Raw genomic sequence first — 25,101 nt, forward strand, 5'->3', positions numbered from 1 at the left:
GTTCTAGGTGTGTGGGTAACTGACACAGGCAGAGGAGCAGGGCAAGACAACCAACAAGGAGGAAAGGACTTTGTTCTCCCAGCTGATACACACGCTACCTGCCTACAGCTACCTCTATTGTGATGAAAAGGCAGAAGAATTTGGTCCAGTCCAGAATTACCCAGACAACGCCCAAGAGAGGGCCTGGGGAGACAGATTTAACCAATCTTCCTGAAAAAGAATTCAAAATAAAGGTCATAACCATGCTGATGGACCTGCAGAGAAATATGCAAGAGCTAAAGGATCAAGTTGGGAGGGAGAATACAGAAATAAAAACCTCTGGAAGGACTTAAGAGCAGACTGGATGAGGTGCAAGAGGCCGTTAATGGAATAGAAATCAGAGAACAGGAACACAAAGAAGCTGACACAGAGAGAGATAAAAGGATCTCCAGGAATGAAAGAATATTAAGAGAACTGTGTGGCCAATCCAAACAGAACAATATGTGCATTATAGGGGTACCAGAAGAAAAAGACAGAGAAAAAGGGATAGAAAGTGTATTTGAAGAAATAATTGCTGAAAACTTCCCCAAACTTGGGGAGGAAATGGTCTCTCAGAGAAATCACAACAAAGAAAGCAGACCAACCAAATACTAACTAAAGCCCACAGAACTCCCAAATAGAAGGGGCCCAAGAAGGACAACATCAAGACACATAATAATTAAAATGGCAAAGATCAAGGACAAGGACAGAGTATTACGCAGCCAGGGAGAGAAAAAAGGTCACCTACAAAGGAAAACCCATCAGGCTATCATCAGACTTCTCAACAGAAACCTTACAGGCCAGAAGAGAATGGCATGATATATGTAATACAATGAAACAGAAGGGCCTTGAACAAACAATACTGTATCCAGCACGATTATCATTCAAATATTAAGGAGGGATTAAACAATTCCTAGACAAGCAAAAATTGAGGGAATTTGCCTCCCACAAACCACCTCTACAGGATATTTTAGAGGGACTGCTCTAGATGGAAGCACTCCTAAGACTAAATAGATGTCAAGGGAGAAAATAAAATCACAACAAAGAAAGCAGACCAACCAAATACTAACTAAAGGCAAAACATAAAATCAACTATTCACAAAAGCAGTCGAGGGAAACACAAAAGAGTACAGAATAAAACACCTAACATAAAGAATGGAGGAGGAGGAATAAGAACAGCGAGAAGTAAAAAATCATCAGACTGTGTTTATAATAGCTTAATAAGAGAGTTAAGTTAGACCATTAGATAGTAAAGAAGCTACCCTTGAACCTTTAGTAACCACGAATCTAAAGCCTGCAATGGCAATAAGTACATATCTTTCAATTATTACCCTAACTGTAAATGGACTGAATGCAGCAATCTAAAGACATAGAGTCACTGAATGGATAAAAAAGCAAGACCCATCTATATGCTGCTTACAAGAGACTCACCTCAAATCCAAAGACATACACAGACTAAAAGTCAAGGGATGGAAAAAGATATTTCATGCAAACAATAGATTAAAAAAAGCAGGTGTTGCAGTACTGGTATTAGACAAAATAGACTTCAAAACAAAGAAAGTAACAAGAGATAAAGAAGGACATTACATAATGATAAAGGGGTCAGACCAACAAGAGGATATAACTGTTATAAATATATATGCACCCAATACAGGAGCACCAACATATGTGAAACAAATACTAACAGAATTAAAGGGGGAAACAGAATGCAATGCATTCATTTTAGGAGACTTCAACACACCACTCACTCCAAAGGACAGATCCACCAGACAGAAAATAAGTAAGGACACAGAGGCACTGAACAACACACTAGAACAGATGGACTTAACAGACATCTACAGAACTCTACACCAGGATACACATTCTTCTCAAGTGCATAAGGAACATTCTCCAGAACAGACCACATAATAGGCCACAAAAAGAGCCTCAGTAAATTCAAAAAGACTGAAATTCTACCAACCAACTTCTCAGACCAGAAAGGCATAAAACTAGAAATAAATTGTACAAAGAAAACAAAAAGGCTCACAAATACATGGAGGCTTAATAACATGCTCCTAAATAATCAATGGATCAATGACCAAATTAAAATAGAGATCAAGCAATATATGGAGACAAATGACAACAGCACAAAGCCCCAACTTCTGTGGGATGCAGCGAAGGCAGTTCTTAGAGGGAAGTATATAGCAATCCAGGCATATTTAAAGAAGGAAGAACAATCCCAAATGAATAGTCTGAAGTCACAATTACTGAAACTGGAAAAAGAAGAACAAATGAGGCTCAAAGTCAGCAGAAGGACAGACATAATAAAGATCAGAGAAGAAATAAATAAAATTGAGAAGAATAAAACAATTGAAAAAATCAATGAAATCAAGAGCTGGTTCTTTGAGAAAATAAACAAAATAGATACGCCTCTAGCCAGACTTATTAAGAGAAAAAGACAACCTACACACATCAACAGAATCAGTCATGAGAAAGGAAAATTCACGACAGACCCCACTGAAATACAAAGAATTATTAAAGAATATTATGAAAATCTATATGCTAACAAGCTGTAAAACCTAGAAGAAATGGACAACTTCCTAGAAAAATACAACCTTCCAAGACTGACAAAGGAAGAAACAGAAAATCTAAACAAACCAATTACCAGCAAAGAAATTGAATCGGTAATCAAAAACCTACATAAGAACAAAACCCCTGGACTAGATGGATTCACCGCTGAATTTTATCAGAAATATAGAGAAGACATAATACCCATTCTCCTTAAAGTTTTCCAAAAAATAAAAGAGGAGGGAATACTTCTAAACTCATTCTATGAAGCCAGCATCACTCTAATACCAAAACCAGGCAAAGACACCACAAAAAAAGAAAATTATAGACCAATATCCCTGATGAACATAGGTGCAAAAATACTCAACAAAATATTAGTAAACTGAATTCAAAAATACATCAAGAAGATCATGCACCATGATCAAGTGGGATTTATCTCAGGGATGCAAGGATGGTACACCATTTGAAAATCTATCAACATCATCGACCACATCAACAAAAAGAAGGACAAAAACCACAAGACCATCTCCATAGATGCTGAAAAAGCATTTGACAAAATTCAACATCCATTCATGGTAAAAACTCTCAACAAAATGGGTATAGAGAGCAAGTACCTCAACATAATAAAGGCCATATATGACAAACCCACAGCCAACATCATACTTAACAGCAAGAAGCTGAAAGCTTTTCCTTTAAGACTGGGAACAAGACAGGGATGCCCACTCTCCCCACTGTTATTCAATATAGTACTGGAGGTCCTGGCCACAGTAATCAGACAAAACAAAGAAATACAAGGAATCCAGATTGGTAAAGAAGAAGTCAAACGGTCACTATTTGCAGATGACATGATATTGTACATAAAAAACCCTAAAGACTCCACTCCAAAACTACTAGAACTAATATCAGAATTCAGCAAAGTTGCAGGATACAAAATTAATACACAGAAATCTGTGGCTTTCCTATACACTAACAATGAACTAGTAGAAAGAGAAATCAGGAAAACAATTCCATTCACAATTGCATCAAAAAGAAAATACTTAGGAATAAACCTACCCAAGGAAGTGAAAGACCTATACCCTGAAAACTACAAGACACTCTTAAGAGAAATTAATGAGGACACTAACAAATGGAAACTCATTCCATGTTCTTGGCTAGGAAGAATTAATATTGTCAAAATGGCCATCCTGCCTAAAGCAATCTACAGATTCAGTGCAATAGCTATCAAAATACCAACAGCATTCTTCAATGAACTGGAACAAATAGTTCTAAAATTCATATGGAACCACAAAAGACCCCAAATAGCCAAAGCAATCCTGAGAAGGGAGAATAAACCAGGGGGGATCTCGCTCCCCAACTTCAAGCTCTACTACAAAGCCACAGTAATCAAGACAATTTGGTACTGGCACAAGAACAGACTCACAGACCAGTAGAAAAGAGACTCCAGACATTAACCCAAACATATATGGTCAATTAATATATGATGAAGGAGCCATGGACATACAATGGGGAAATGACAGTCTCTTCAACAGATGGTGTTGGCAAAACTGGACAGCTACATGTAAGAGAATGAAACTGGATCACTGTCTAACACCATACACAAAAGTAAATTTGAAATGGATCAAAGACCTGAATTAAGTCATGAAACCATAAAACTCTTAGAAAAAAACATAGGCAAAAATCTCTTGGACATAACATGAGCGACTTCTTCATGAACATATCTCCCTGGGCAAGGGAAACAAAAGCAAAAATGAACAAGTGGGACTACATCAAACTGAAAAGCTTGTGTACAGCAAAGGACACCACCAACAGAACAAAAAGGCATCCTACAGTATGGGAGAATATATTTGTAAATGACAGATCCAATAAAGGGTTGACATCCAAAATATATAAAGAGCTCATGCACTTCAACAAACAAAAGGCAAATAATCCAATTAAAAAATGGGCAGAGGAACTGAACAGACAGTTCTCCAAAGAAGAAATTCAGATGGCCAACAGACACATGAAAAGATGCTCCACATCACTTGTCATCAGAGAAATGCAAATTAAAACCACAATGAGATATCACCTCACACCAGTAAGGATGGCCAACATCCAACAGACAAACAACAACAAATGTTGGCGAGGTTGTGGAGAAAGGGGAACCCTCCTGCACTGCTGGTGGGAATGTAAATTAGTTCAACCATTGTGAAAAGCAGTATGGAGGTTCCTCAAAATGCACAAAATAGAAATACCATTTGACCCAGGAATTCCACTCCTAGGAATTTACCCTAAGAATGCAGCAGCCCAGTTTGAAAAAGACATATGCACTCCTATGTTTATCGCAGCACTATTCACAATAGCCAAGAAATGGAAACAACCTAAGTGTCCATCAGTAGATGAATGGATAAAGAAGATGTGGTACATATACACAATGGAATACTATTCAGCCATAAGAAGAAAACAAATCCTACCATTTGCAACAACATGGATGGAGCTAGAGGGTATTATGCTCAGTGAAATAAGCCAGGCGGAGAAAGACAAGTATCAAATGATTTCACTCATCTGTGGAGTACAACAACAAAGAAAAAACTGAAGGAGCAAAACAGCAGCAGACTCACAGAACCCAAGAATGGACTAACAGTTACCAAAGGGAAAGGGACTGGGGAGGAGGAGTGGGAAGGGAGGGATAAGGTGGGGAGGGGAAGAAAGGGGGCATTATGATTAGCCTGTATAATGTGAGGGGAGGAACGGGAGGGCTGTGCAACACAGAGAAGACAAGTAGTGATTCTATAGCATCTTACTATGCTGACAGACAGTGACTGTAATGGGGCTTTAGGGGGGGTCTTGGTGAAGGGGGGAGTCTAGTAAACATAATGTTCTTCATGTAACTGTAGATTAATGATACCAAAATATAAAAAAAAATAGAAAGAAAAGGATAGGGTAACTGTTGAGCCACTGTGTTGTATAACTGAAACCAACATAAGATTGTATATCAATGATACTTCAATTTAAAAAAAATGAATGAGAGAAAAAAAAAGGATAAAAGTGGGCACATGCTAGGGAGATGTACAGAGGGGGAACTGTTCACTGCCTGACGAGGTGAGGAAACATCCTCTGGAGGTGACATCTGAGCCATATATTAAGGGTAGACCAGCTGGACAAGAGTTAAGAAATGCACGGGGCTAGCATCAAGAAAGGGCATGAGATGTCCAGGAACTGCAAGGAGTTCAGTGAGTTCACTGTGTAGGATACACAGAAGATGGAGCTGGAAAGACAGGTAAGATACCAGAATCCAAAGGGGTGGAGGCCAGGCTAAGGAAGGCCTATGGACAATCATTATAGGATTTTCGTGAGCCCTGACAAAAATTATGCATTGAGGAAGGCCATTCTGGTGTGGGAATGCAAAGAGCATGGCTGGGGCCTACAGGGATCAATCAGTGGGCTACTGTAGCAGAACTAGAAGAAAGATGGGAGAAAGACAGTGGTCAGAGAAGACAGATTTAGGGGAAAGAAAAAGGCGGGCTCATTATATTTAGAACTAAGGAGAAGTAGGAGATCTGGATGATCCCAAATCTGGCTTGGTTGATTAGGTAGATTACATTCCAGTCACGCTGATAACCAAAAAATATAGCAGGAAAAGCAGTTTTGGGGCTGAGGAAGAGTCCTGTTTTAGTTTCTGATGTTGAATGTAAAGAGTCTGTAGGGCACTCTGAGAAGGGACTAGTGGTTACCAAAGTGGAAGGGTGGGGGAGTGTGGGTGGGGAGGGAGGGAGAAGGGGATTGAGGGGTATTATGATTGGTACAGATGGTGTGGGGGGGTCATGGGGAAGACAGTATAGCACAGAGAAGACAAGTAGTGACTCTGTGGCATCTTACTACACTGATGGACAGTGACTTCAATGAGGTATGGGGGAACTTGATATGGTGATTGTAGTAACCACATTGTTTTTCATGTAAAACCTTCATAAGAGTGTATATCAATGATATCTTAACTTAAAAAAAAGATCACTTAAAAAAACAAAACAAAACAAAAAAACCTGCTAGATGTTCAACTCAGCTAATAAGGAAAAACCTTAAAGAACACAAGGAAGGAAAAAAATGGATTCTGTGGGGGTATCCAGGTGGAGGGGTACAAGCTTAGTATGAAAATATGGCTTAGGAGCTCAGAAGAGACAGCAGTCAGTCACAGATGATGAGTATTAGATGAGGTCTCGAGGGAAAAGAAGGGGTCAAACAGAGCATGCTGGGGATCCTGAGCATTATTCCAGTTCAACAGAACAAAGTCTGTCTTTCTCTTAGAAGGAGAGTAAGGAAGAACAGATGGAGAGGCAGGAGAACTGAGAGAAGTGGTGTCATGAAAGACAAGAATGGAGTTGCAAGGAAGTAGTCATGCACAAATTTGGGGAGAAACTGTATTTAAGGAGCAGAAAGAAGACTACTTCCTTGAGGAGAAAGAATATTTAGGAAAGTGAGAAAATCAAGAGAAGGGAATGTCAGTAATTAACAGAGTAGAGCTGCAAGGAGTGTGAAGCAAAGTAGAGAGGTTCAAGAGGATGGGAGTCTGCTAGAAGGACCATCAAGAAATCACAGGTGACCTTACTTCAACAAACATTTTAGCATCAACAAGGCCCTATGGTAAATAAAGGAAGGAAGAGCTTGTGCACGATTGTTGGTGCCAGATCACTGAGCAGATGGTAGCTGAGTTGGGCCTCGGAGGGTAGACCTGAATTGACAGATGGCTACAGAGGGAGGAAAAACAGGAACTGTTCAGGCAATGGCCAGGCCCTGGTGGGAGACTGCAAGGGCAAGGAGGAGCTAAGGCTTTTCCCGACAGAAATGTTTCGTATCTGCACTAATGTGACAGACTCCAGCCACAAGTAGCAACTGGACCTTAAAATGTGACTAGTACAATAGAGGGAAAACATTTTAAATTTTATTTAATTTTAAAAAGCCTCTTGTGGTTAGTAGCTACCATACTGAGCAGTATAGCCATATAACAAAATTTCTTTTATTTTGCTGTGAATTGTCCTCTGCTAACTAAAAGCTCCAAAAAGGCATGGACCACATCCTGTTTTATTAGCTTATATATACCCCATCACCTAGGCTGGACCTGTCACATAATGGATGGTCAATAAATATCTGTTGAATGGTTAAATAAATGATATTACTAAAGCCCAATTACTGTTTAGTGTTGCAAACATCAAGATATTTTTGCTAGGATCCCAAAGGGGAAGACACCTGTTAGAGATTCGGGCGATGGAAATGTGTGCAATGCATGTATAGGACCATGGCACTGAGTCCCTGCTCTGAGGGTTACTAGACCACCTATCTGTGAATAATAGTGTACACCTCAGGCCCAAGAGTGGGTGAAGGAGATGAGCTAGCCTGGAACCTGTGAGGTAGACAATCCTCTCTGCAGACTGAGTCCAAATTTGAACTCTGAGCAGCCTGGCTTGAACCTGAAGTTCCCAAAGAGCCCCAAGACAGAGGGCCTCATAACACTGTGTTTGGTGTGTGGGGTAGTTCTCGCCAGTCCTTTTTATGCACGTATACAAAAAGATTTATTTTAAAGGACCCCTGGATACGAGTCATCAAGATGAGGGCCCTTAGTTATAAACCTGTAAGGCAGATTATATTTCTTTCAGGTGGTAGTTAATTACAGAAAAGCTACTGCATTCTGATTAATCTATTTAGCATTTGGAAGAAAAAAATCCACACCCACTATGAGCTCATGGCTAAGCCCAGGAATAAAAAATTATCATTACTTTACCTTGTGCAGCAATGAATTTGTTCTTTTCTTGGTAGCCCTGGGGGTGGGGTGGGAGAGGAGTAGGGGAGAAGAAAATGAAAACCAAAAATGGATAGGAATGAATTCTCCAGACTTCCAACCAATCAACAAAGCTTCCCTAGTGAAAAGGTCTAGGCAATTAACAAGGATTTCCATTTTAGAAATTTCCAAGGGATTAGCTTTGAGTAACAGGTATCAAAGATTACAAAGATTGCATGGTCTAGGTAGTCTTCTCAAAGTGAATTATTAGTGAACAGTGTAATAAGAATATCAAATATCAACTCCTAGGCTAGATCCTGTTTCTGACGCTTTCTCAGTGGCTGACAATTTGGGTCTTAGTGTGAACAGTTAAGAACCCTCCAACGCAGATGCACATGTGGTAGTCCCAGGAATGAAGCCGGACCCACCTTGGGAAGGAAAGGGATTATTTTCTTGATGAAACTACTCAGGTACAAAAACTTTCTGGGAAAGCCTGTAGGAATGGTGAAACAGTTCCCAGTGTTTCACAACAGGGTTCTCCCATTATGGAAATGGAAGACAAGAAGCAAAGGAGCCTGCATATGCCACTTACTAGATAAGGAGCCTCTGAAAAATGACAACTGGCAGAAACTTTCTTTTTCAGTTTTTATTGTTTTAGTTATATATCTTTTCACCTCACTGTTTAAATGCAGTATTCACTTGAGAAATCCTAGGTAAGCAAAAAATCATTTAAGGACCCTAAGTCACCCTCTGCCAATCTCAGACAGGAATAAGATGGGTAGTGAGGGAAGAGGCAGCTTCATGGATGAGACTCCATGCCACACCAAGGTGACAGTGTGAAATACATGTCTGCAAGGCAGTGGCAGAATAAAGGAGGGGGCCTGAGTCTGTGAAGCCATGTTCTATTCCAGTTCAAACAAGGGCAGGGCAGTTACTTCCTACCACAGAAAAGAGAAAGCTTTAAGCCTAGAGATGGACATGTTTAGAGTTAGCAACAAGAAGCCTATTAAAATTCTTACTGGGAAGAGGAATTTAAGTTTCTGCAAATGTTTTTAGTCATTAGAAGACAGAAACTTAGAAAGCCTTAATTCAGGATGCTGCATTTTGCCTATGTACCAAACTTATAATTAAAACCGAAAAGCGCTTAGAATATGTTAAGCCATACTATATCCCTGCTCCACTTGAAGTCACTGCTAAATTCTCACCAGAGCAATGAGCCATGAATAGCTTAAAAACACTGTTGGAGGGCCCAGCCCCCAGTGCTTCCTGCCCCATCTTTCCCAGGAGGGTGCCTATGTCCTCCATTAAGGCCTACATAATGGTACAGCAGCATTGCTTAACCAGCAAGATGGTTAACAAGGCAAAACTACTCATCTTCCTTGTGTTATATTCAAGGGAAAGATGAAATGTGGCTTTCTAGTTTCTGAGACATCTTTGGATTTTGAAAGCTAAATCCCAGCTGCCTATAAGTGGTAGCTATATTCCTACCAGTTAAAAAAAACTACTTCTAACAACCCTGTATACTCTTAGACATCTAAGGGTGAGTAAGACTCCAGGATGGACGCCCATGTGCCAACTGTGCATTGCCTGCTTCCTCTCCTCCTACAGCCAGGTTTGCTCTCAGACCTTTGTGCTCTCCAGACCAGGTCCCATGTCCCTCTGCCTGTTGTCACCACTTCATGGTGCCTGGTACCACCTCTCTTTATAATTCATGTGTGATCCTAGTTCTCTGTGCAAAAAAGGCTTGGTAAATGGTTGTGAGGGGTGGGAATGGGGATTAACTGCCTGTGGACAAGAAGGTTCTTACTGGGGTGAGCAAAATGTTCTAAAAGAGGCAACAGCTAGAGGGTATAGGGTTTCTTTTTTTTTGAGGTGATGAAATGTTCTCAAAATGACTGGTAATGGTTGGCTATATCTGTGAATATTGAAAACTTTAAATGCGTGAAAATTACGGCATATGAATTACATCTCAGTTAACAGCATTAGATGATGTTCTAAAACACATAAGGTGATGGCAGCATAGCCTGGTAAACTTACTAAAAATCACTGGATTCTACATTTTAAATGTTTGAATCTTTGTTATATAAACTATACCTCATTAAAGTTGGAAGGATAAGAACGTTTGGTAAGTGTAACTGGCAGCCTACAACAAATGGCCTCAATTTACTTCAGCAAAGGACATTGTCAACCTCTATACTCCTTATCCACAGCACATCTGCTCCCTCCTTCCCTCTGGATCTCTCATCTGCCCTTAACCCTGCTAACCACCTAAGAGTTCTTCCATGTTTACTCCTCCCTCTTCTCTCCTGGTCTCCTTTTGTCTCACTCATGAGGACCCTTTGATCAGTGTGCCAGGCAGAGGCTGGTGGGCCCCAGAGCCCAGTCTCTCTAGTAATTTCCAAGGCCATGGCTCTGGAATACCTCCTCTGAGCTCTGGATCAATATGACCAACTATATACTGGATACATTCACAGGATCACCCTATACCCAATACACCCTATATAGAATCATCCTATACTCTCTCTCACTTATACTATCAGTCACCAAGTGCTACTAAATTCTACCTCCAAAGTCATTTTTATTTTGCTGCTTCCTTTCCAATCTTTCTACAGGCCCTAATCATCTGTGACCTGCTATTGTAACAGTCCCAACTGGCCCCTCCTAAGTCCATGTTGCACATGGTAGCCTGCCTGAATGATCAATATGTAAATGGAGCCATGTCACTCCCAGGCTTTAACACTCTCAATGTTATTGCCTAGGGAATTAATCAAAACCCTTAGTTGTACTGAAATTTGCAGATACAATAAGGTGGCTCACTCAACGCCCAGTCCCACCCCCTCAGAACTTGACTCTTTTACTACAGAGAAACTAAAAGCTAACTTTCCTGGACTCTCTCGCAGCTCAGTTCTGCATAAGACTTAGCTTCTTTCTAGCAGATGCTCCCACACAGGACTTGGGGCAGAAGTGAGCAATGTGAGATGGTGACTGTGCTAGGAGGATAAGGTCTTTGGGCAAGCACGGCAGCAGGAGTACCCAGTTCTTCTGCAGCACCTGTGCAGACGTCTCACTATCAGAGTCACAAGGGGTAGTTGCATACGTCATCGGCTGCTCTGTTCCTTGCTGAGCAGCACCTTAGCTTGGCTCACTGGCTCTCCCATGGATTTTGTAAGCTACCCATATCTTACAACAAACCCCTTTCTACTTAAAAGATTAGACAGAAAGCAGACTCCATTGTCTGCAACTAAGAACCGCAATGACATCTAATGCTTTCCAAGATCGAGTTCCTACCAATCCCCCAAGCCTAATTCCCAGTGACTTCCTGTTTTGTACCTTACAATCTAAGACTACTGTTTCTAGTCTGACTTTGTTCATGCTTTCCCTTTTGCTTTGAAGTTTCTGCTCATCTTTCTTTTCCTGAGTTTAGACTTATGCTTTCCTATCAACCTCTACTGGATCACCAAGTTGGCTGAATGTTTCTTTCCCTAAGCCCCACAGAACCTGGCAATACCTCCTTCACATATTACAGATGGCAAAGCTTGCTTTTGTTTTTAGTTATCTTTAGCTCAATAAAGGATTCACTGACTCCTACAGAAAGCACACATTTAGATTCAGATTTCTGCATAGGAAACCTTTGGGAATGATGACAGGGTAAACATTAAGAATACATTTTAAAATACCTGTTTTGATCTTTAAAATCTTTTTCAGTCCCTTAAAAAAATTAAGATTCCTCAGAAAAAAACTGAAATGACAAATATTCTTCCTAATATGCAGCTTGGAAAGGAACCAGTAGATGGTAGCCAGCAATCACTCAAGGTAATATGAGAAATGAGAAAAGCTTGAGTTCCTTACATTGATGAATGAAGCATTGATGTAATCAGAATCTGGAACTCCTTCAACTGGTGTCAGATGGACTCTAGAGTGGTCATCTAGAAAAAAAATTAATATTTCAATTAAACTCAATTTTATTTTTCACTGGTGCTTATGTAACCAGGCCTGTTGAGATGTCTGTGCTCATGAGTACAGACAGAGATGTATAAAGATGTCACTGCAGCACTACCTCTAACAGCAAAAATTATGACCCATCTCAACAATCACTAGGGGATGATTAAATTAAGATATATCCATCATATGGAATAGTAAACAGCTAGTAAAAAGGAAAGTGTATATTTGTTTGACAGATGAATTGCCAATATATAGTTAAAAAAATAGAGCAATGTACATAGCATACCAATTATATTTTTTAAATATATACAATACACACATATTAATACACAAACAAGACACTAAGTATCAGTAAATGTAAATATATTATGTACCCAAAAATACATCAGCAATTTTTAAAGGATGAATTTAAAAAAAGAAGAATGACAAAAATAAAGCAAAGTTCAAACATTCCACTCCTGCATCCCACTAGATTATGCATATTCCATTCTGGAGACCACTGGCCTAGAGAAATATCTGTTATAGATCAACAATGATTAGCAATGGCTAACTTTGGAAAGGGGTCATGAAGAGAACTCTGAATTGGATTTTTTTTGCAATGAGCACTACAAAAAAACACAATGACTGTGTATATCTTATCTGGTCTTCTGGTGAAACTGCTCTCCTTAACCACTTAGAAACTTAAGGCCTGCCACAAAAATCCTAGTCAAGCACCTGACATGACTTTATGTTGCCCTGGGAACCAAAGACTTGACCCTACTCTTATTACCAACCCTCCTATGATCAACTGCAAGATTCTTTCCATCCTCAGAAAATCTGGCTAGAGATGCAATTTCAGGTTACATTCCAAAAACCCTACAAACACTCACAAGGCAAGATGTTTACATATCGATTTTTTTCCTTGTTTTCCTCCTTGGAGGCAGCTTCACAGGTAGCCTGGATAGGGCAAGCAGGGAGAGCCTGAAAGGTTAAGAGAAATCAGAGGATATTACTAAGAGGGATAACCACCAAACATGCAAACTGCTGCACCATACCCTGACTTGGCAAGTTTTGTCTTTTCTTGGGAGAAAAAGACGGGCCCAGGTGAATACTTGCAGCTCAAAACAGAGAGTACACCTCTCCTCTGAAGAGCCTGCAAGCTCCTTAGAATTTAACATGAAGAATCCCCAGGGGGCAAAACACCCTTCCTATTACTCTAAGTGCAGCATGCTCTTTATATGATTACGATGTGGTTAGGTGCCTGTTATAATGCTGGGTCAGAATGGACCACCCCTATAAACAGGACTGGGGACATAACTGAAGGGATGGGCCATTTATACTCCTGTTAACCACCATGCAAAGATGAGATGCATTTGAGTGAATGACAGGAAAGCTCCAGAATGTCAGCTGAGTTAGGTGCCCTCTAGGGGCCTGACAAGGGAGTACGGCAGCCTAGTCTCAACGCAGTAAGGAAGCAAGGACAGGCCGGGAGGTGGGAGGGACATTCACGTGGATGCAGCAGTTAAGAGGTAGAGGGTCTGGGTGAGATGATGGACTGCGGTAGTTTTAGAGCAAATGTACATTAGCTAGCACTGGGAAGTATGTGGGTAAGCACAAATGGCATGACATGAGATAGTCTGGACTGTGTGTGCTTAAGCAAATCTGACTCCTTACATAAGGCGTAATGTGTGCTTAAGCAAATGTTTGACTCCTTACATAAGGAGTTAAGTAAGATAATCTCATGTCTGACACAGAATAAGCATTCAATAAATTGGTTTTATAGGTGTGGGAAATTAAACTTTATTATTTAAACTGTTTTCTTCTTATATGTTCAAAACTAAGAAAGCAAAAAGGGAGGCAGCCTAAAATTCCATCCTGGACAACCATTCTGATAAATCATTTGGAAATGTTTTATGAGCCTCAAAAATATTCATACTCTTTGACCTAGCAACTCCACTTCTGATGATCTAGCCTAAAGATATAAAAATTTTATGTTCAAATTATTTACTTCATCATTGTTTAGAATGACCCAAAACTGAAAACAACCTTAGTATTCAGCAGTAGGGGAACAGTTAAGTAAATTATGGTTCATGTACTATTTTCCATTCATCCTTTCAACAAACATATATTGTGTACCTATTAGGTACTTGGCTAGGTACAGAGCAAACAGTGCTGAATCAAACATATAAGGTCCTTGATCTCATGGACAATACAGACTTGTGGGTTTAAGATGAACATAAAAACAAAAGAAGATAAAATTATACACCATGATAAATGCAATGAAAGAACAGAATGCTATTAGAGAAAGTATCAGAAAGCACAAGAAATACCCAAATACCCAAATTTAGATTAAGAATAGGTCTCTATGAGGAAGATAAGTGTGGAAAGTAGGATTCCAGGCACCAAAACCAGCATCTCCCAAAGACCTGCCCTGCCTTGTATGAGGAACTGAAAGGCCAGTGAGGGTGTTATGTGGAAAGCGTGGCTGGTGGGGGTAGCAAGAAGTGGAGTAGATGAGCTTGGCAAGGTCAGATCATACATTTCCATGTAGGTCCTTGACTAGGGACTGAGAATTTTATTTTAAGTGCATGAGGAAAACCATTCAAGGTTTTTAAGCTGCAATCCAATTTACATGTTGAAGAACCATGCTGGCTACAGGAAAATGGACCAGAAGGCAAGAATAGAAGCATGGAAAGATGATGTGATGGTTCAAGGAAACAAATGCACTTGACCTACATTCCAAGTTAGAATCACTCGATTTAGAGATGGAATGAGGGACGGTAGACTGGGGAGAGTAAGAGACAGGAATGAAGGATGTCTCTCAGGATTCTAGCTTTGATAATAAAAATATATATGAGTAAATAAAGGAAATACCAACCTAAAAGGAACCAATTTTTCCAGATGGAAGCAAAAGCTTTAAGGGAGCAACTATATTTCCTAGGAACTGGCAAGACTAGGAACTGGTATGAGAAATTAAAGTGAAAGACCCTTAGATAATGGTGGTCAGTGTCTCATAGTCTATCTGCCTTCACTTACTCAAGAGATTTTCCTTTGAGTTCAAACCCTGGAGGTTCTACATGCTATTTTACTGAGAGAGGCAATTTCTTTAGACTCTATGCTGCCAATACACAAAGGGGAAAAAGGAGTTTCCTGGGTTGGACTCTTACACATGGAACAGAGACCTTAGTTAGACTGGAATTTCTGCCCATAGCTTGCCTTCTCTTCATCCAGATAGGCTAGATTTCCACAGGTTTCCACGCTGGGCAGGGTGAGATACAAGTTTTTAAACCCTTATGACTAATTCAGAGGCATTAATTTTCTTGTACATCCCTTGTCTAGAATTATGTAGAACAGAGGTAGTAATAGCAAGACTCTTGAAAAAAGTCCTCAGGGTCAGGAATGACAACGACCTCACAGTCCTGTCAGCACCCATAGCTGCCCCTGTCACAGTGAAGAAAGGCTGCATCTCCTGCCAGGCTGAGGCTCCTAAAAGGAAAGTTAGGAAGAAACAGGAGGAGCCATTGTATGGTAAGAGAAAAGAAAGGGCCTGCCAAAGAGAACACTGTCTTAGAGGAAAAGGGTCAGACTGAAGAGCCTAGGTCAGGGATGAAACTACTACTTTTAGTTCCTACTTTGAAAAACCTAGCCCACAGAGCTAGGTAGAAGCTGCTGAACAAGAAGGTTATGTTACATTCTCTAGAAACACTAGGTGGCATCAAAGACCACTTCAGTTCTTGCTTAAGCCTTTACTGGAAGCAAAACTTACATACCAAGTAATTTTTTAAAAACATGCAATTTTTAAAAATAATTTCTTCAGTTTTTATATGTATAAAAAAGGATTGCCATCACCCAGTTTAACTTAGAAGTTCTCTTTGGGCCCTTCCTCATCATATCCTTTTCCTTCTCACAAGTAAATATGGAATTTTCTGTGTATTTTTACCTTGCTTTAATTTATTTGTATGCCTCAACATTTTGTATCCTTGAACAATATATTTTTATTGTTCAGTCTTTTTTTGGATAAAAATGGATCATAACCAAGTGGTTACTTGCTTTTTTTGCCCAACATTATGCTCTGAAGATCAACCCAGGTTGTTTCGTGTAGCTGAAGCTCATTCCCTTTAACTACCTTGTAGTGCTCCATTTTGAAACTATACCAACATTTATTTATCCATTCTACTACTGAATATTTGGGTTGTTTACAGTTAACAATTCTGCTTTGAGCACTAATCTGTATGTGTTTCTTTGTGCACATGTGCAAGTTTCAGGTATGAGTCTCTTTAACTTCACCAGGGAATGCCAAATCAATCTACACTCCCACCAGCAATGGAAAGTGTTCCAGTTGTTCTGGGTCCTTGTCAATATTTGCTGTCAGACTTCAACTGTATCAAATCTAGGTTTAATTTACATTTCTTTGATTATTAATGAGGTTCACCATCGTTCCATAATTTACTGGTCAACAGGGTTTCCTCTTCTGTGTAGTACCTAGTCAAGTGCTGTCCCCGTTTTTCCACTGATTATTTTCTTATTAATTTGTAGGAGTTCTTTACATATTCTGGACACTCATCCTTTATCAGTTGTAAGTGTTAACAAATATCTTTTTACCAAGTCTGTGGCCTGCCCTTTCATTTTCTTTATGGTATCTATTTACAAACAGAAGTTTTGCATTTTAATGCAGTCAAGTGGATCAATCTTTCTTTTTATCAACATTTTAAGACTTAAGAAACCCTTTCCTACTGTGAAATCATAGGCATATTTTCCTATACTATTGTCTCTATGTTTCATCATTTTGTCCTTTAAAGTTCAGTGTTTACATCAAAACTGGTTTTTGTTTGGTCTCAGACAAGAATTCAATTTCATTTATTCCCACAGGGTTACCCAACTGCCTGAGAACTATTTGTTGTGAAGACAAAAACTGCACCAGCATTTCTGTCATAAATAGGTTTCCACCTATACACGAATCTGCTTTGAGGCTATTTTATTCCATTGGTCAATCCATCTATCCCAGTGCCAATACAAAACTGTCTTAATTACTTTATTTTATAATAACTGTTTATATCTGGTAAGGCAGGTCTCCTCACCTTGTTCTTCTTCTTCAGGAATGTCTTGGCTATTCTTGAATCTTTTCTCCTCCATAAAAATTTTAGAATCAGCTTGTCAAGTTCCACAAAAAACCTGTTGGGATTTTTATTGGAATTGGATTGAATCTATGTGTCAGTTTGGGGAGAATTGACATCTTTACAATACTGAGCCTTCTAATCCGCTGACCTAACCTCTTCAACTAGTTTAGGCTTTTCTTTAATGTTTTCAAACATTTTTATAATTTTCTCCAAAGATTTTGTAAATATTTTGCTAAGTTTATTCCTGGTACATTTTAGATGCTATTGTAAATGGCATGTTTTAAAAATTACTAGATTTTCTGACTGTGGTTTATGTATTGAAATACATTAATTTTTATGCTGTCTTTGTACAACCTTACTAAAATAACTTATTAATTCTAGTAATATATTTGATGAGTCTTTGGATTTATCTTAGGACAGTATTTTCCTTGGTGAAAAATTTATGTTTGTTTATTCCTTTCCAATCCTTAATACCTTTCATTTCTTTTCATGCCTCACTGTGCTGCCTAAGATCTCCAGTACAGTACTGAATCTTACTCACTTTTAAGTTTGAGTCCCCTTTCAAATACTCTCACCTAACGGTCACCAGTGCCTGAACATTCTGCCATGATGGGGAATCTAATAGAGTTTGACTGTCTTTCAAGGCAGTTCTTCTCATCTTGGAACAATTCTGTTCAGAAGGACCCAACACCTAGATACAGAATTTCTTTTGCATTTCCCTTGTACTGACTAGTGTAAAACCCAGATGTCAGCTGGCGCCTTCTCTGCCCCTTGGAAATCTGGGGCCCTCAATTCCCTGGACTACTGAATTCCAAAGCCCTTGACACAGTTCCTACTAATTCCCCTAGACTTTTGGTTCTGATACATTTACTTGTAAACAACTCATCATTGTAGACGCTAGCTATTCTGCGTCTACCTCAACAGCTGCCACACAGTCTCATCATCAGATTACACATACATGCTTCTTCACCTGGAAATCCAAGAATTAAGCTTTCTCTACTAAAGATATAGGGTCCTTAGCAAGGTGTGTGTGTGTGTGTGTGGAGGGGGAGGGTCACATTTCATAATGCACAGAGTTTGACCATCTCACTGGCTCCACTTCTTTCCCTCTCTTCTCTCTCTCCCATCCCCTTCCTCTCAAGAACTACCTAAATGTTATCTTTCTGTTTGTTTTTTAAACCATGAGTATGCTTTTGGGACCTCAATAAATGGCTTTTCAAAGTGCTGTTTTTAAACAAATTCAGTGCTTCCTTCTAAGACAAATACTGATCAATAAAAAGGTTCCAGCTATAATTCTAGGACAAAAGCCACTTTCAACTGTGGTGGGGTTTCACAGAAATGCTACACACTCTCCTTTTAGCCTGTCAAATATCTGAAAACAGCTGTCATGTCCTATGCCTATTGTTCCTTCAGCTGTCATTCCCAATGGCCCAATTTTTCTCCAGAACAACTTTCCATTCAGTGGTATTCCTTTTCATAAAGACCTGACCACAAGACTGCTGGCATAGTTCAGTTTGGGGACATCAACTCTTTATTCTACCTGCTTTTGTATCCATTAGAGTATAATGAATATTATGCTAAGGCAAAGCTCCATTAACTTTAGTTACTGTATTAAAAAAAACTATTTCTAGGATGTTATAAAAAGAATAAGCTTATTGTAAAAGAAACTCAAGTAACTCAGTAGAAAACAGTTCCCTAGCATGTCTCTCCTATCTTCTACATACCCCCTTTGGAAATAACTGCTGCTCATACAGTTCACAGTATTTTTCCAAACTTTAAAAAATATGTTAGCACCCTCACATATGTACCTTTTTTTTTTAAGGGGATTATCCCATGTATAGTCCTCTGCAATGTTTTTTCTCCCATAACAATATGACTTGGAGATCTTTCTATGTCAACACATTATTTTAATGACAATACAGAATTTAAAAATAGATGCAAGAAATCATTTAGCCATTCTGCCATTTGATAAATACGATTTTCATTTTATTTTCTTTGCTATTATAAATAATGTTGTGATGAACATTGTTGTACAAATATATATTTTGTTTTCTGATAAGAGTCCAAGAAGTTAGGTCAGACAGCATAAGCATTTAAAGTTTGGTTGATGCTGCCAAATCCTCCTTCCTGTGCTATACCGATTTAACCCCTCCTCCCCGCCCTGGGTATAAAAGTGCCTGTATCCCCATATCTTTGTCCATACTTGAAATAAATCTTCTAAAATTTTTAAATCTAACAGGCCCAAAATAATGGTTTGTATTAATCAGGACTTCCTGATTACTTCATGTAGTTGAACTTCTTTTCATGTTTACAGACCATTTGTTTTTCTTCTGTGAACTACCAATGTTAGTTCTACTGCAATGTATACTTTTTTCCTCACAGGTTTGTAGAAGCCCTTTATATATTATGGAGAACTCTTTTTCTACCTGTGACAGTTTCTCCTATTGGCCAATTTCTTATTGGAAATTATTTTTCATAGAGACATTTAATATTTTAATATACTTAGTATCTTTCAATCTATTCCATTCTGGCTTCTGAATACCATGTTTTGCTTAGAAAGGCTTTCCTCTTCCCCTGACTCTAAGAATATTATTCTTTGACAGGAGACACAAATTGGTATGTTGGTCCTTTGTGTTATTCTTCCTCTTCCAGAGCCACCACGACAGGGCCTGCTCTGCCCAAGGGCTGGTAGTCTACCTCATTTTGGATCCTGCCAGCTTCCCCTATATCTTCCCAATGGATGGCTTTGGGTTTGTTTGTTTTTTTATTGCTTAATTTCGTTGAGTTGACTTCTTTTATTTTTAAATGAAAGGGCAAAAGACCTTAACTGACTTAGCAATTTAATATCAGAGTTGCAGTTGAGAGGCTGATGGGGGAAATGTGGGTGATGTGAATCTGATTCCTGCGTTAAGATGAAGGAATAGGAATTGTTTAGCCAATTTTCGGGATGGGAAAGAACAAGCCACTAACAGTTCATAACTGCACAAGTTATTTCAGGTACCGCTTGCAATCACCTGGGATGAGTTCCAGCTGGTGGTAAAGGGGTGGGGGAGTCCCAATTAACAGAAGACAAGAAATATTGAAACCAAGGAGTAGGGTTACTTCTGACAACATTAGAAAACAGAACAAGAAAAAACCCAACTCTAGTATCAAATGCTCATCTCCAAAGACAGTGCAAGACTCAGGGCCTTTCTATGACTGCCCTACAGTATTTTGCTAGAACAAATGTTAAGATTTTAGAATTTTGCTGGCTGCTAAATGTTAATGCCAATAGAATTCACATCTTTCCTGGTTTGCTCATGTGAAAGACAGGGCATTAGGTGAGACAATGGAAATGATACTCAAAGGAAGGGGTTGGAGAAAACCAACTTCTAAAAATCTCTACTATGCTCTCTATTGTACCTTGCTTTCATGATAAAAACTGCCCCATAACTCAGCTCTCATTGCTCACAGATAATCAGCATGCAAGTATAACATGATCTGGAGAGTAAAATACATAAACAAGATAGAAAAGCAAAGAGCTAATACTTAGAGAAAACTGCAAGAATTCACTGAGTTGAATTATTAAAAACTGCAGGAAGAGCTGATAGAGATTTTGTGGATGTTAGACCAAAGAGGGGAGAGCATAATTTTTGGATAAGGCCTAATTTCTAGTTATGGTATGGTTAACTGAACTTCTGTGGTCAGTGTGACAGCTCAGGAAACTGATCACAGCTCTAATGGTGGGCTAGGGTGGCCAGTGGAAAACTGGAAGGAATGCTGGATCCAGCTAGGTAACAGGGCAACAATGAAAAGTCAGAAAGTCCTTGCTTGGCACAACGTAGAGATCAGTGTTATCCATGACCCAACAGGCTCAACCTTCCTACTGATACCTTCACCATGTCCCTGATGGAATTCACAGCACATGACTTGCTAGAGGGTGTACCTTGGGAAGGAAAGCACTGGAATCGTTCAGAAGTGCTTTCCTACCTGTCTTCATCAGAGTGAGCTCCTGGTGGAAAGCACTAGCTTCAAAATGAGATTCTTGATCTTGGGGGGATGGAAGGAGCCTCAGAGGCCACAGTCACAAGGGCTCAGACATCTTTGGGTGAAGCTCTCATAATGGAAATGGGAGGCAGCAAGCCCAGGTCAGTTGTGAGGGCCTGACAAGACTGCCATGTTAGGGAAAGGGCCCTTGTCATCCAAATTCCAGGCCTGGGTCAGTTCACTAGAACTCTTCAATGATGGGCACATGTAAGGAACAACCCTGCCACAGCACATCACCATTCATATACCATGAAACTTCCTCCTCATCTTTCCTTAAGAATCTATAGCCATTTACCATGGTAACTCCACCAGGTAAAGGGTAATACACCTTTTGGGGTCTACTGGGTTCTGGCTTTGAGCTCACTAATTCCTAGGAATCCCAAATGCCACTATTTCATGCTAGCTAGAATGGAGCCTTTGCAGACCAGGTAATAGGAGTCTGGCCTCATGTAAGGACTGCCTATTTTCCCAATGTACTGCTGAAATAGCTATCTACAGCAAGAGGCAGAATACCCTAACCTTTTGGATAAGGCTCACTACAGAAGCAAGAGCAAGTGCAAGCTGCTGGAGCAGTAATCTCTCTTTACCAAAAGGCTAAGTTCCTAGGTGAGTGACAGAGACCCTAAGTGCTACAGAAGACTTAAAAGTTGCAGGATAATGAAGAGATAATCCATTTACATGTCTGAGTTTAGTGGTGGCATGAAGTGAGTGCTCAGTAAGTATTAAATATGAGCTATTCTGATACTTTCCACTATCCTCCAGGCAAGCTACCAGAAAGACTAACACAAATGATTGACAGTTTTGAAGAATGGCAGTAGGTCATAATATGCAAATCACGTGGAGCTGCAAATATGCAGTTACTTTCCCAGATGCATTCTCCTCTCTACAGATTAACATAACCCCTGGTACCTGAAATACAGTGCTAAATGAGGCAAGTGCATGTTTTTTCCTTTATGGTACACAAAGACTACATGGAGCAGTTTCCCTTTCTCATGGCAGGAGCAGCCTCAGTGATAAATCATCTTGACCACTCCCTGCTGTGATCTAGTTCACTGGGATTTTGTCTCAGTGTTTCACAGGATATCACCCTGACAACTACATTAATGACATCAAGATGACAGGTCTTGAAGAGCAGAATGTTATGTATCTTAAATGTACATGCCAGACATAAAAATTGAGTGGCCTGCCACCTCAGCCTAGTTTTCTAAAAGTCAAAGGCCTACAGCATGTCAGGTTATCTCCTCTGATGTAAAGGACAAGTTGCTGCTCCTTGACATGCATCCCCCTCCTCTGCTAAGAAGAAGTGATGCCTGCCGGGACACTTTGGATTTTGGAGACAGCATATACCACATGCTGTTATCCTGTTCTGACTCATTTACTAAGTGATCTGAAAAGAGAAGGCCACTGATCCAGACCACAGAGAAACTGTCTCTGGTAGATGCTATAGGGCCATAAGTGTCTGTGGTTAAGGCTGAGCAGTACAATCATAATGAAAAATCCTAGGATTTGAGGACAACACTACAAACCTGTCAGCAAAATCATGTTCTTGGCTTAACACTGGCTCTTGCAGAGACTGTAATGGGACACTAGATAAGCCAAATGACTTCAATAACCCATTATAAACTAAGAATTATGTGATTTAATAAGCCATAAATTTGGCCATTTCCATAGAATTCCAACACTAACTGGAAGTGATGTGTATAGAATGCTTGCCTCACACTCACTCGTTCAGTAGTCACCTCTGACTTCCTGATGATGTCAACAGCTGACAGAAGAAGAAAAAGTCCAGCCTAGTACAAATGGCTCTGTAAGACATGCTAGTCCATTCTGGAAGTAGACTGCTATGGGATAATCTACTTAAGGAAGGGCTCTCAATGAGTATAAAAGAGAAATCCTTCAAGTGAGCGGAAATTCAAGCAAGTATCACACTACCTCACTGGAGGCCAGGATTTAAGCCAATCCCTGGGTAGCAGGTAACTGGAATGAGATGGGAGATATTTAAGTTCTATGCATATGCTAGCCAGACAGCAGTCCCCACTAGGAACCCACAGCTGTGGTCCTCTAGTGCTGGCCCATTGAGCCATGGTAGCACAGCAACTGGCTCTTACCACAACATCTGTCTGAATTTGCCTACCAAGTCTTTAGGAACACTATCCTCACCCGGGGACTTACTAGAATGCACTACCATGGCATCTCAGGGAATATTACCTGCAAACTAAGAGCTATGGCCACGGGGTCACATACCCCATTACCCAGAAGCAGCACTAAAGATTATAAAACAGTAGAGTGTCTACAGGAGATATAGCTACAGTGCTGAGGCAGGGGTGCTATCTTCTGGGATGAGGTAAATGCTCCCAATCACAATAAACATTAATTGGCACTGTTTTGCCAACAGCCAGAAAAAGGATTCAAGGTATTCCATTAACTCTTGCCTGATAAATAGTCTCCTGCTTCAAGTCCTGCCTCCCTCCCATCTATTGTCCTCATTGCAGCCAGGGCAAATCTGACCATATCACTCTCCATCCCCCCTAAATCCTCCAGTGGTAGTGCAGGTATGAGTGGTGATCTGCCCACCCAATAACCATTCCTTCTTTCCTCCTTGCTACCAGAGCATCCGTTTTGTGGGTTTCTCTGTCTAACCCCTGCATGACACAGGAATAATCTGGATTGGCCTCAGCCAGCCTATTTCTCCCTTGCTTATTACTGGTTTAAAAAGGAGCATGTGATAAGAGAGTCTCTAGAAGCTTTCCTCACTGATAAAAGGAGACATACAGGAAGAAACAGTCATCCTTTTCCCACTGGACATTGTTATACCTCCATGTGGCACTTAAAATGGGGACAGCCATTTTGGCATCATGAGGTGAGCCAGACTAAGAGACAAAGCTGACACTTGGCTGCGTGGAAAGGTATGAAGGAGACTGAGAGTTTAATAATGTCCAAGTTGATGAATTGGCCCACTCTGGAACTGTTCCTCTGTATCCTCAAATCCATTCTCCTTTCCCTATCATTATCATCTTAGGTCAACCTATTAGCACTTCTGGTCTTAACCGTTGCAACCCTTAATGTACCCCATGCATCCATTCTGTTCTCCTCACAGGTTACTCCCTCTACAGCAGCCAGTCATTTTTTCAAAATACAAGTCTGGTTGGTCCATGGCTTTCCACTTCTCTCATCACAATACCTAGGTCCTATAGTCTAGCCCAGTCTTCTTCCACAGTTTCATTTGTTACTACTCCCTTGAGTCTCTGCCCTTTGGTGGCACAAAGCCCTTCTTTATTTGTTGCCTGTGTCCTTCCCTCCCTCACCTACACTACTGATAGTGCTCCTGCTATTTCCAGTACCTAAAAAGTTTCCCAGCCCCCTTTCCCAGTGCTCTTGTGTGTGATTAGGTCTCAATTAAAACATCATTTCCTCAAGGAAATTCTGACTTAGGATCAGAACTGGTAGGCTGGGATCACCAAATGGTAGATTCACAAACTTGTTCTGTTGAGGGAGTTACAAAAAATATAAATCTAAATACCAACATGAGGCCTGGGCTCTGCAGTGTGCCATAGTCTCCGTTTTTCATACTAATCTACTACTATATTGTCTACTTAAGAACTCTTTGGGCCCTGTGCTAGATGCTAAAAGGCCATCTCTTCATATAGTGTCCTATAACTATACAGTCCCTCATGTCCTATGCTGTTGTTTGAACTGATAGTTATTTTTGTTCTCATTTATGGGGTT

At 40.0% G+C, this 25,101-nt stretch overlaps 1 protein-coding gene across 9 annotated transcripts in view; it reads right to left on the reverse strand.

Annotated features, from left to right (window-relative positions):
• Window positions 1–25,101, reverse strand: part of PTPRA (protein tyrosine phosphatase receptor type A) — a 237,877-nt gene that overhangs the window by 25,573 nt on the left and 187,203 nt on the right. For 7 of the 9 annotated variants that reach the window (XM_036924666.2, XM_057502815.1, XM_036924667.2 and 4 more), the window contains 3 exons: window positions 13,123–13,213; window positions 12,161–12,237; window positions 8,315–8,351 (listed from right to left, as the gene is read on the reverse strand). In XM_036924666.2, coding sequence (XP_036780561.1) covers window positions 8,315–8,351; window positions 12,161–12,237; window positions 13,123–13,213 — 205 coding nt within the window. Of the gene's footprint in view, window positions 1–8,314; window positions 8,352–12,160; window positions 12,238–13,122; window positions 13,214–17,310; window positions 17,405–25,101 lie in introns of all 9 variants that reach the window. The other 2 variants (XM_036924669.2, XM_036924670.2) reach the window with 1 other exon arrangement.

The sequence above is a fragment of the Manis pentadactyla genome, chromosome 5, assembly GCF_030020395.1.
Source record: "Manis pentadactyla isolate mManPen7 chromosome 5, mManPen7.hap1, whole genome shotgun sequence".
Classification (NCBI taxonomy): Eukaryota; Metazoa; Chordata; class Mammalia; order Pholidota; family Manidae; genus Manis; species Manis pentadactyla.